This window comes from Scaptodrosophila lebanonensis, unplaced genomic scaffold, assembly GCF_003285725.1.
Source record: "Scaptodrosophila lebanonensis strain 11010-0011.00,11010-0021.00 unplaced genomic scaffold, SlebRS2 tig00000089-arrow-pilon, whole genome shotgun sequence".
In the NCBI taxonomy this organism is placed as follows: Eukaryota; Metazoa; Arthropoda; class Insecta; order Diptera; family Drosophilidae; genus Scaptodrosophila; species Scaptodrosophila lebanonensis.
Window position 1 is genome coordinate 3,828,462 of NW_022060565.1, and position 13,808 is coordinate 3,842,269.

Genomic DNA, 13,808 nt, shown 5'->3' on the forward strand with positions numbered 1-13,808 from the left:
AAGCCCTTGATTTGTATTATACAAGTTTGTTATTTCAAGTATAGTAATTCATTCGGAAACTTCTGCAGCATCTAAATCAAATCCTTAGCTGAGCGCTGAAACTACAATTTCGATATCTGTTGGGATCAGGTACTATCCTATCCAGTCCTTTCGCAGGTCAAGCTGTAGCTAATCAACTGGAGGCGAGGCGAAAAACCAAAGATAAATCGCAGAAAGTTCAAATTCTCGTTAACCCGCGTCCCGATCATCCTAATGGACACACCGTTGGCCCTCGACCCATAAATTATAATTTTAACGGCCCCGGCCGCGACGAGGGCAGCAAATGGGAAGCGAAAAATGACGCAGTCATAAAACAAATTCTAATCAACTCAGAATTCCGGATCAAATTGTAATACGCATGTTGACCAGAGCTGGGCCGTTCGCTTCATGGGATGGGCATGAAATATGAGTTCAGGACACTGCGTTTAGGGGCCGCTTGGTCAAGCGTGTAATGCTTAAGGATGTGAGAATGCGCGACCAGAGCAAAGACTCGACTCGGGCAATTTCACAGCAGCACCGGCAAAGACAAAATCAAGATCATTGACCAACCCAACTAATATTCAAATGAGGTCGCCTGCGACCGGATCGGGCCACCGCGCGACTATAAATTAACGACCAACTGACCAGCGCTTATTGCAGCTGGGCGCGGGCAAAGGGGTGAAGCATACGCGACTCATTACAATCGGAGCAAACGGCAGACGGCAGAGGGCAAGGGACACGGGACACGGGACAAGGAATACATAAGCAATAAGCAATAAGGAAATTGCATTGACCTGAAGATGGCAACAACCCTTAGAAGACGTTGTTGCAACGCGTCCGCCACCCCAACTGCCAGCAACTTCCACATTCGCCATTCGCTGGACAATGGTCAGTCGGTATGCGGCCCCTGGTCCCGGTATCAGCTATTTAGTGTGGCACCCAAAACTCATTTGCATTTGCATTCTCCTTTGCGCCTTTATTTATTTATTTAGTCGCGTCCAGTTTGCAAATGCCCCCGATGGGAACTTTTTCGCCTCTGATCTATTCTGCTCTGTTCTGCTCTGCTCAGTTCAGCCCAGTTCGGCTCAGCTCTGACCGGCCGTTGGTCAGCACTTTAGTGCTTTTGTCTTCGCCTCTTGCCCATGTATAGTATAGTATAGTATGTACTTCAAGTGCGTCGTCACTGCTTGTTCCCGCTCATCGTGGCCATTGTTTGTGGGTCGCCTTTGTTTTCTTATGTCATGTAGGACACGGCCCGAGCAGAAAGCTCGGCAAACTTGTTTGCCGCTGCTCGCCAGCCAAGTGAGACATATTTCGCGGCAATCAAGGCACAACGCACAACGCTCGTCGGACAGCTGTCTCAGCCTGGTCCGGAGTCCGGACCTGGCAAACGTAATTACACACTTCGATTTAGTTTTGGCGCCAAGACCAGAGACCACCAGTGTCTGTGTGTACTCGTATGTGTGTCCAACGGTTAATCCTTATGGGATAGCAGCCATTGCTTAAGAAAACTTAAGAAAGAAAAGAGGGAAATATAAGGGGAACATCTTTCAAAATGTCTGATATTTAGTTAATACTAATTCAAATGATTAACGCACCTAAAGGCACAACAAGTACTGTTATTTTGGAAGAAGAAAATGTGATAAATATCTCAACTTTATGTTTATTCTTGCTCTGAAAGGAACGATAGTTCGTTAAAGCACTGCATTAAATATCAGAAAGCGGAATAATGCCATCTTTTGTCTTCGATTTATTATTGCGCTTTCTCACAATCTATTCTAAATAAGAAAACTATTCAAACAAATAAAATGAACTCGTGTTGCCTGGGAATAAGTAGAGTCTACATAGCAAGTTTGGCCAATCTATCCAAACGGACGGACAGACGGACGTACATGTCTAGATCGATTTGTCCCATCATTGCTGATTAAGAATCTATATTATATACTTTGATGAGATGCTGCCTTCTGCCTGTTACATACTTATTAATTATACTTTGCACAGATAATCCAGGGGCTTGTTTGTTCAACTGTAATATGCTCACTTGTTTAAATTGACAAATGCAAGTTTCAAATTCGAATAAAGAATTTTTATTAAAAAACAAAACTTATCGTGTTGAGTTACAAGTTCAATATAATTGACAATATTTATTATTTCTCCCCAAATTAAAATTTTCGCTTCTTATCCTTCTCTTAATCTCAATTGATTTTTTTGTATCTGTTATCGCTAACTATCGATTATAGATCACTGTTAATTATTAATCACCACTTAGTTATTTAATGCGATCACTATTTGGTCACTGCTTAATTATTAGCTGTTTGTGATTACTGGGTGTTTCTACAGTTAAACAGTCAGGGCATTCCAGCAACAGTACAAATGAGATTTGAACCTGGAGTAAGATATCACTCTCACATACCTTATAGTTTAAGTGTACAAGTATAAGCTCTTAAGCCAAAGAAATAATGACTTAATTGCTTGTGAGGAACTCTTTCCCGATTTTCGATTTTGTATCTACATTTCAATTGCAATTCCAGTTGTTTATAAAAACTGAACTGTATCCTTTTCCTTGGACACATCTCGTCATGACGAGCACCCCATGTGTCCATTTGAACTTTGGGCTCGTTCTAAAAACCGTATTTATGAGGACGATGTTGATGCAAATGAGGAGAGAGAGGGAGAGAGAGATAGAATAATATTAATGTTGATAATCATTTAAACTTTACACATATAATTACTTAATTTCACGCAATATATGTGGCAAGATGCCAAGCCCAAGCCGAAAACACCCCCCGGGTACGAGAGATGGCCAAAAGTCAACAACATCGACGGATGGTCCGTTTATTCCGTTGTTATGGTGGGCGATGCCGGGCTAAATCGTGACTTTTAACGCACTCGCCATGGGGTAAGGGCTCAGCCTGAGCCTGAGGCTGAGGGTGCATTAGGGTGGTGATGGGCAGGGTGTGGTCGACATGCACTCAACACCCTCATCAAGGGCGCTGCTAAGCATCTGCAAGCGGTCATAACAAATTGCCAGCACTTAGGGCTGGCTGTGGGTGGGATTGGGATTGGAATTTGGATTGGGGTTGGATTCTTTGTTCGCTTGCTAATCCCAGAGGCGCTGCCATTTGACTGCAGACGACTGGTAATTGCATTTTGTCTGGCAGGGAAGACAAGGAAGCATGACATTTGGGGATCAGGTACTGTGAAGGGCATCTTGCTGTTTTTCACTGCCAAGGACTCTCTTAACTTCCTTGGCCAGTGCAGACCAGACAGATGCCCGTCGTAGCTTCCGCCCAGCCAAATGGCCAACATGACCAACTCAACCAGCAAACTGCTTCCTCTTCGCATTTTTAAGCTGCTCACATGTTCGCCTTTTCGCAAATTGTTGTTATTGTTGCTTTTTACGCTACAGAGCATTTGGGCGGCTGTTACCACACATTAATTTTTATTACGAATAAGTATTTCTGCACTTTTTCAATGTTCAATTCAATTTAAAGAAAATGAAAACGAGATAAAAACGCAGGCGTTAAAAAATCACACGAAAATCCAGGTACTGCCAATTATCACGTGCAAGCCATGAAACTGAAGCTAAAACCTGAAACTGAAGCAGAAACTGAAACTGAAACTGGAAGTCCACTGTGGTGGGGAAGCGACTGAGTCGAAGCGCCAGTGTCTGTCTCGCGTTTGGTTCGCAGACTAATTGACTAATTGACTGCATGAATGAATGTTGCGCAAAAGTGGCAAAACACTTTCATTTTCTATAGACTTCTGTCGATATACTTGTAATTGGAGCATTAACTGCTGGATTTCATGTAAATGAAACTTAGTACGAGTAGTGGGAATTACGATTCTAGTTTGGATTCGGTTTTCAAATAGAATGTACCAGACTTTCTAATTTAAGCGCCAAACCCACTAGATTTTTTATAGATATATATATATATATATATATATATATATATATATATATATATATATATATATATATATATATATATATATATATATATATATATATAGACAGACCCGTCACTTCGTCTGTGCAAAAATCACTCTTAATGGAATATTGGCAGACTGTCCGTCCGTATGAACCTCAATAGTTTGTAGGCCACAACAGCTAGGGACGACAGACTAGGCATGTACATTTATCATATCCATATGTACAACAAGTATATTATAAACCAGATGTAGCCTCATTATTTATACATATAGCTACTTATTATTAAAATAACTTTATTATTATTGAAGATACTTGTTTCTTTGCCACAAATTAAATTCACAAGTGTCATCAAAATTCGTGCTCTATATCTACATCATCCTACTCTAGAAATTTGTCTTCCCTTTTCTAGATCTAGTGCATGGTCTTCTGAGTGTAACATACCTCGCAAATGCTTTCGCAAATATGATTTTGTTATGCTCAACCGTTTGACTTCCAATGCTAATTGGTCTTTCTTGTATAGCTCTGTCGATGTAGATGTTGTTTCAACATTCTTTTATGACACCATGTTTTCCATCTTCGATGTCTGTGTTCCCACTAGCGTCGCATCATTTTCTTCTCTTAAGCCTCCATGGTTTACGCGTACACTTTCAAACCTAAAAAACATAAAATCCAAATGTTTTAAAAAGTTCAAGCAGTAGGGCTTAGGTGTTGATTTCTCTAAATACTTGTATTGTATTGCAAAATCTAATTTTCTTCTTTTAAACTCCTTGTGTTACTCAAATTATCTTGAGCGTTGCAAGCTCCAATTTAAACATGACCCTAAAAAGTTCTATAACTTTGTAAATTCTAAGCGAAAATCTTCGACTTTGCTATCGTCATTTTTCCTTGCCAATAACAATTCTTGTAATGATTCTGTAGTGCTGAATTATTTGCAAATTTTTTCCAGTCGAAGTACTTCTCTGAGTCTTTTAAATTCTATATTAAATTCTATATTTGCTCCAATAATTACAGATTCTTGTATTTTATCTAATATACAATCTGTAAAAGTTTCATTCTCTCCTGGGCCTGACAACATTCCTAGTTGTGTGCTCAAAGAGTGAAGTACTTCCCTCTGCAAACCGTTGCTTAAGCTTTTTAATCTGTCCCTTGAGAGCGGAATCTTTCCTGCTTCTTGGAAAGTATCGTTCATTATACCACTCCACAAAAAGGCCTGTAAGTCAGACATTTCCAACTATAGAGGCATTACTAAAGTTTCTGTCATTCCTAAATTATTTGAAAAAATAATTACGTCCTCTTTACAGCATCATTGTAAGTCTGTAATCTCCTCTGCTCAGCATGGATTTTTTAAAAATCGGTCAACAACGACTAATCTGCTTGAATTTACATCTTTGAAATATAATGCATTCCTAGCAAAGATGCAAGCTGATGTTATATATACTGACTTCAGCAAAGCATTTGATTCTGTGAATCACGACCTCCTCCTCTTGAAGCTAACTTCTATGGGATTTCCCTCAAACTTTTTGAAATGAATTTCCTCGTACCTAAAAAATAGGACACAGATGGTACTACTCAGGTCGAATACTTCTAAATATGTTCTCGCAACTTCTGGTGTACCTCTTGGCCCCCTATTATTCACTCTACTTGTATTTATTAATGACCTTCCGTCCATCCTGCTGCTCTCCCGTATACTAATGTATGGCGATGATGTGAAGCTAATTTCGTATAAATTCGTGTAAAGATCCTCTTTACCATTCTCGTCTGCAGTACGATCTAAGCTGTTTTCAACGATGGTGCTTGGTCAACCACCGGCACCTTAACTGTTCTAAGTGCAAGTTTATGACTTTTCACCGGTCCAGACCATATCTAGGTACTTATGCGATCGACAATATACCATTGCAACGTATATTTACAGTTGAAGATCTTGGAGTTCTTTTTGGTTACAAATTGAATTTCAATCTTCACATCTCCACTAACGTTAACAAAGCTAAGAGTGTTCTTGGTTTTATTAAACGTTGGTCCAGAGAATTTAACGACCCCTACACCACCAAGTTACTGTACAGTTCTCTAGTACGGCCAGTGCTAGAATACTGCTCATGTGTTTGGTGTCCTCAGTATACAAGTAAATTGTATCAGGATCGCATTGAGTCGGTTCAGAAACAATTTCTTCTTTTGCTCTTCGTGGTCTAAACTGGGATCCTACCTTCCTACTCCAGTAGACTTCTCCTTATTAACCTCCCTTCTTTAGCTCACCGTAGAATAGTTCTTGGTGTTCTGTTCCTCCACAAATTGATTGTCGGAGGTGTTGATTCCTCTACGCTTTAAGGTCGTATCAATTTTTCGGTTCATTCTAGGCCGACACAATCACTGATCACCACTGCTGTGAGTACGGGCATAGCTTGCCGGACTGGCTAATAAATTTCACCCAACGGGTCAGTGGTTCTTCACCTTTACATTTTAATATTTTATTATTTAAGTATTTTAATTTTAATTTGTTTTCTTCTATATTTTATTGCTACATTTTTTCATCTCCACTTCTTTTTTGATAGGTCTAATAACGTATCTGGCTACTCTCTGCTGTGAATCGGGGCATAGCTGGCCGTTTGGCAAATAAAATTCCCCCACCGTGTCGGATTCGTTATTAGATATTTTTGTCATTTTCATAGGCTTTTTTATTTCTTAAGTTTTACTTAGTTTAAGTTCTCTATTGTATGGTATTGATTTTTTTGCTGCACTGTTTGTCGATGGAAATAAATAAATAAATAACAAGTATAGGAATGATTAGTGCCCGATAAACTAATAGTAGTGGAGAGAGGAGCAAGTGCGTTTGCTTAACTTATTTGTGCAGTGCATAAACAAATTTTTGTTGCCTTTTACCAGCAAAGATTAAATTAAGCAAATGCATGTGCGAACTTCGAAGTGTTAGGCCGAAGCTCATATACTCTCTTAAATATAGTAACACATACGATAGATAGGTATTTCGTTTATTTAAAACTTTGGAAAACTAGGTAGTTCAAATGGCAACTACAAGTGGATCATGCACTTTGGTTAAAATTCAAATATACATTCAAACAAACCTAACCATTATCGTTGTTGTCATAATCGGGAATTTGATTTTACAAAAATACACTTTGGAAATGTCTTATTAATCTATTAATTAAAAGTAACAGACAGTAATATTTAAGGAAGTAAAATATTTGTGCCAGTACGTGTACTTTTCAGTGAAGGGTATGTTCTCTATACTCACTGATATGTATATAGTACATAGGAAAGGAAATTGCGTCTTAATATACAAGTAGTGTGTATAGTATAATATGTCCGATGGTGCATCTGAAAGCTTGTCAGTACCTCTCGAGATGTTGCGTCGAACACTTCTCTATGCCTGCCTTGCAACGCAGCTGCTGGGCTGCACTCTTGGCGCCAATATATTGGCTCTCATGGGCATGACGTCACCCAGCAATCACATTTGGTGAGTGTCGAGATTCCAGTTTATTGCCATGTTGATATACATTTGAGCAAATTGAATAGGAATAGTGTGCTGCTGCACGAATTGGCGACGCGGGGTCACAATCTGACTATTCTCTCGGTGGATGTGCCACGCCCTAACGAGCAAGTGCCCGATAATGTGACTTACATACATCTTGAGCGCGCCTACGATATGTACAAGCAGAGGGGGGAGGGCGGGAGCAACGAGTCAATTACGTCGTTTATTGGTCTAGGTGGCTTCGAAAGCATCAGGCCCTTCTATAAGTTTGGATTGGAGACGGCTCGCCATATAGCGAAATCAAACGGCATGCAGCAGCTCCTCAACTATCCCGACGACTTCCACTTCGATTTGATCGTCAACGACTATACGATGGGACCATATCTACTGGGCTTTGTGCACAAGTTTCGTTATCCGCCCATACTGGGCATGAGCGCGTTCCACAATCCGCCGATCACAATGGACTTTATGTCCAACACCTACTTGCCCGCCCTAACGCCTTTTCACTCCACATCCTATAGCCCCCAAATGAACTTTTTCCAGCGATTGCACAACACGCTAATATTTGCCGCTGATACCATGTAAGTTCATACGACTACTGCCCATACAAATCGGTATTATATCTGCTCTACATACATATACACAGTTATCGGCGCTGGCACTATAATCCCGCACTAGATGAAATAATGCGCCCCCACTTTGGCGACGATATGCCGCCCCTGGACAAGCTGGCCAAACGCACCCTCATTTCGCTGGTCAACTCCCATCCGGCTATTGATTATGCGGAGGCGTTACCACCCAGCATCATTGAGGTGGGTGGCATGCAAATCAGAAAAGCAAACCCCCTGTCCCCGGAACTGGAAACGTTTGTGCGAGAGGGAAGGCAAGGTGCGGTGCTCTTCTCCCTGGGCACCAACATGCAGCCCAGAGATGTAGACAAGCAGACTGTTCGCATCATAGTGGAAGCGTTTCGGCAATTACCCGAATACAATTTCCTATGGAAATTCGATGCTGAGTATTTAAGGGAGATACGGATGCCTAAAAATGTGCTGGTTAGCAATTTTCTGCCACAGCGTGATATTTTGGGTGAGTTGTCACTGAACGTGCCTAAAAATCGTATGAATTCGTAAATGAACGTATGGTCAGACAGGTAAATTATTTGCACACAAACTCTTAAAGTTTTTATTTGTCAGAGATGAAAAGGAAAGCTCTTAGATGATTAAACCTTCTCTTTGTATAGAGCTGTTTGGCTGCTTTAGTTTCAAATACAATAATATTAAAACCATAACGAATTTGTGTGCAAATTATTTGGCTGTCTGACCACAGCTTTGTATGTTATGCCCACAGCACACGATGCACTGCGCGCTTTTGTGTCGCACTGCGGTGGCTTGAGTTCCCAAGAAGCCACTTGGCATGGCGTACCCCTGGTCGGAATCCCTCTCTTTCTCGATCAGCATCGCGTAAGTGATCGTAGCGCCCAACAATGTTCGATATATGTATATAACTTGTTTCCAACCATTCCCACAGAATCTGCGTCAATCCCTAAATGCAGACGTGGCTGTCCAAGTCGACTACCTAAGCATGACTACCCAAGATCTGATATATGCTATTAAAGAGGCGACTGAGAACGAACAAATCGCTGCTGCAATGCAGGCCAGATCTGCACGGTTTCGGGATAACCCCATAACGCCCTTGAAGCTAGCTGTCTGGTGGGTGGAGTATTTGTTGCGTCAGCCAGAGCCGCATCATTTGCAGTCGCCGGCCAAGGACATGAACTATTTCGAAGCACACTCCTTGGATGTCTTAGCCCTGCTTCTGTTCATTATTTGGCGGATCTACGAAAAATTTCGTTGAACTCAATGCCAACTAGTTCAATACGTGATAAAAGTTTAACTCAAAAATTACCTCAAGAGAATTTTCAAAACAAATCATTGGGCATTCGTAATGGTGCGAGTCCTAAAAAAAACGCATCACCAATTCCCTGATTCGACATTACGCAGTCAAATAAATAAATAAAGAATGTATTTAGAAAACAAACATACTTGTATATTTATTTTCACATTTTTCGAATTTATTAAAGATTTATTTTCAAATTTAAATTTACTTTAAATTTCCAAGGCAATTTTTTTTATTGTTGTACATAAAACCGTTTTAGAAAGCAACTTTCTCAAAGTTTACAATATTTTAAGTGCGATTTCGAGCATTTTTTTCCCAAAATAAAACACCGGTCTTTTTTTACAAGGTTTTGATTTAACACGGTTTGAAAATTAAATATTTTTTTCTGGAACCAATCTTCTGTGTCTTTTTTTGCACGATTTTGATATAACACGGTTTGAAAATTAAAAAATTGCATATACATATATTTCTTAAGAGATAAGGAACCAATGACCTATTTTTGCATACGATCAATATCTTTTTTTACACGCCTTTTTCTGGAACCAATCTACCGTGTAATAGCAGAATTAGATATATATAGACATATATAGAAATAAGTGTTACAATAGCAGATAATACTCTTTGAGACTTTGCGTAAATAAACAACCTATATGTGAATTAAAGTCGGTCTTAATCGTTTATTGAGGAATCGCTTTCCCACAGCATTGTCTCACTAGCCAGTGATTTTCCCACGCACTTCCAGTCCGCGCTTATCTCGGAGGTTTGTGCGCCCGCATAAGCCCTACGACCAGTTCTCAAGCCCCAACGGGCTTCGCTATTGATAAGCCAGTCCGGCATATACATACTTCTATGTATGTACATAAGTAACGTCAAGTTTTCAAAGGTGTTTCGTGGATTTCTCCCGCCATTTGTGCAGCGAACCAAAGACAGTTGTACGCAGTCTAATTTTTTATTATTATTTTCTTTTTTCGATAAGGCGTCAGCGCCTCCTCGCGCCTTGTCGTGTAACGGCCAGTAGAGCGGCAAGGCGCCCGCTGCCGTGCCTTATTATCTACAACGAGTTGGCTAACTCTTCCAGCTGACGCAGGAGCGAGGTCGAGCACAAGACCGGGACTGGCATAGTGGCACGCCAGATTAAGGCCTCTGGTTGACATTGCCGTGAAATCAACTGGTTCACTCGAGCGTTTCGCCACAAAACTATCTTCAGTCCGCTCGCGCTGCCCAAGAAGAAGAAGAAGGAGCGCTTCAATTACCCTTGACCAGGTGCGAGGCACGACACTTGGCCCTCCTATTCATTCCATTTCTGGTAAGGTAACATCATCTTGATAATGGAATGTCGTCGTCGTCGTCGTCGTCGTCATCGACATACTCGCATTTATAATACTTGTGTGGCTTGCGCACTATTTTCTCATATAGAGCGGGGCACCATGTGTTTCTCTGGCCACTAATAGGGTTGAGGGCGGGCTCTGCTGCCTTTTGGCCGTTACAAGCTGTGAGGCCCGCGAGCAGCTCGAAGGTTTGTGTCTTGCTGAGCTGCTGACATATGCCATTGACTTGTATTCTTTTTGTTTCGTACACCCCTTTAGTCTTTAGTCTTGTGAGAATGTAATTTTTGCAGATGAAACGGCACAAAAGAAAAAGCAATATTTTGGTGAAATCAATAAAGCAATTAATCGAGTATATATGTGGTACTTTCTAATATAATTTTTTAAAATAAATTAAAAATTTTTTCCTTTTTGGTGGGAGGTACAGAGTATTTAAAAGTTGAGTTCGCTCGACTTTAGTATTCCTTTTGTAGCAATGGGTAATAGTAGGAACACCCCTAATCACTAACAATAACTAAGCAGTGACCGAATAGTGATTGAATAGTTGAACAGTGATAAGTAATCAATAATCGATATTAACCGATAGCAGGGAAGTAAGAGGTCAATTGATATTGACCAGTCAAAGAAGGAGGACGCTTAGTGAAATTTGAATTAAACGCAAATTTGTGAAACATTGTTAATTGTTATAAACCAAAGTAACTGAACAAATTTGAATAAACTTAATTAATCCAACACTTTCTTGTTTTTGCTGCTTTTTCAAAGCAAAAAGTTATAAAAGTTCTAAATCTATTCAATTTATTCCAATCCAATTCCACATTATTTTTAAGTAACTAATATCAGCAATTTTCAATTTCACAAAATATGGTTGAAAAATAATGATTTTCCTTTTCCCTGCAACGGCGTAAACGGGACTAGCACAAACATTTTTGAGTGATAGCAAGCTTTATAAATAAATAATAGTATAATAATTTCAATAATTCTTGCAATCTCTAATATCTGCCCGAATAGAAAGTCCTGCAATTTGTATGTTGGACACTTTTCCGCATAAAAGGTAAGTAACACTAAGTCTTCTTAAACTAGAAAAAAATTAGTTTATTTAAATAAATATCTCTTGTTAGGATGTGCTGGTCCTTGGTTCGAATAAGATTAAGATTAAGATTAGTACAATATTTTTTAATATTAAATTTTTATTTTCATTTCTTTTTTTTTAATGTTATAAGTTAAATAAATTAAAAAGTGATCATAATTTTGTCACTTGGTAAGCTTGTTAGGGATTATATAAGTGTTTCTATTCTCCCTAAACTTTCCTTAACAGTCATCCAGAAAAGTGTGCCAAGTGGCCTTCGTAGGAGCTCTTAAGTAAATATACTTAGCCCGTACCTGTTAGTCTTAAATATGTGTATGTATATGGTGAACGAATTTTTCAAGCTTATCACCCACACATATCGCTCTGAAATGTATTACAATGAGGCTCCCCCGCTACCCATATATAGTACATACGTGTACATACTCGTAGAGCTGCTTTGGAACACACCTGACTGACTCTCCTACCATCATCAAGTCGAGACGGGCCGCAACCCTTGAAAAGCGCACCAGCAGCCGCAGCAGCAGGAACGACAATAATAATAACAACAAGAGGTTGAGGAACTGCATCACATGCACTCGAAATATAAGATAAAAAGCGGCACAATGAGGACGGACCTGACGGTGGCAACGGTGGTAAGCACATCTGTGGCCGCAGCCCGCGTCTTCCTCTGCCCACGAAAGACGTCCCGACGGAGGGGCAGCAGACAACGAAAAATGTCATGTGGGTTCAGACTACAAACTGCAGACTGCTGCTGACTGCTGACTGCAGACTTCAGACTGCGCAGGGGCACGTGCCCTCTCAAGCGCGAAATGCAACAACGAAATGAATGACTGGATAAATGACGGGAATGCCACCACCGCCGCCACCGCCACCGCCGCCGCTGCTGCTGCTGCTGCTTCTGTCGACGCTGAAGCCAACGCTGAGGCTGGCGATCTTCGAACCAGCACGATATGCCGCTGCCTTGACCAACGCGCTTCGTCTTGGCCGTCTTTATGGCCCGCTCTGTCTGCTATCTGACTTCCGGCGCTGTTGTTGCTGCTGCTGCCTCCAGTCGTTTGCACGCTGCGGTTGACTGTTCCCGCTCCCTACTTGGCCATCATCATTACCTAATCATCACCATCATCATCATCATCATCGGCTTCGACTTCGGCTTCGTCTTCGTTTTCTTTAATTGCGTTGCGTTGCGTTGCTCTACTGTCCTGTACTGTCCCTGCAGGTTTTCCTTATATTTTCTTTCGCCTCTTCGTGGTTCAATGGTGCATTTTCCCTTCCTACCGTGTTCGTGCAGCCAAATTAGATTAACCAGTCATGCACATGTTTTGTGTGACAGTTGCCCGGAGTACCAGATGCAGTTGGAGGCGTCTCTGGAGTGGGGAGTGTGTATTCGAAATGCAAGGGAAGTCAAGCATCGGTCGACGCGTCGACAGAGATGTGCAAAGACTTCGATGAGACATCCTTCCTATAAAGTTGTAGTGTTTTCGGAATTATATTTCAATTCTTCAATTTATGGTTTTACACTTCACTGAAAGATGTAGGCGTATATATTGCTATATATACGTGTAAGGACCAGTATGAACGCTGGGCCCTAAAATTTAATGAAAAGACACTTGGCTATGGTTTTCTTTGAACTTTAATAATAATGATATTGTGGATTATTGAGAATGTGTGGTTAAATGACCGTTTTAAATTAAATACAGATAAATTTCAGTAAGTTTCGGAGAGCTTCCGCGAGTTTCAATTTCGTGTTTTGTCGACGACCAGCTTCTTCATGACACTGTGTGACCATAATTCGATTACAATACAAATAACATAATATTTCATATAAATTTCTCGATAACATTAGTATAAATTGGTATTCAATAGCCGATCCCCGTTTTTTTTAAACCTTCGCAGCGAGGCTTTTTTTTTTTGACGAACACAGATATTATGTTGGGAAGAACTTCTTTAAATACAGTCAAGGGTGTAGGCAAGGGGGGTCGTTGATCCGTTGGATTTGCCAAAGTTTTTTCATTGATCATATGCATAAGTTATGCATCGTGCATTATTTAATCGAAACTTTACTTTTTT

The 13,808-nt window shown here is 40.5% G+C and overlaps 1 protein-coding gene across 1 annotated transcript; it reads left to right on the forward strand.

Moving 5' to 3' along the window:
• Window positions 1–7,263: 7,263 nt before the first annotated feature.
• Window positions 7,264–9,470, forward strand: LOC115626977 (UDP-glucuronosyltransferase 3A1-like). Its single transcript, XM_030522493.1, has 5 exons — window positions 7,264–7,418; window positions 7,478–8,014; window positions 8,080–8,519; window positions 8,781–8,893; window positions 8,961–9,470. Exons 1-5 carry the CDS (start codon window positions 7,264–7,266, stop codon window positions 9,285–9,287), a joined length of 1,572 nt encoding a protein of 523 aa, XP_030378353.1. The 3' UTR covers window positions 9,288–9,470.
• Window positions 9,471–13,808: the final 4,338 nt, after the last annotated feature.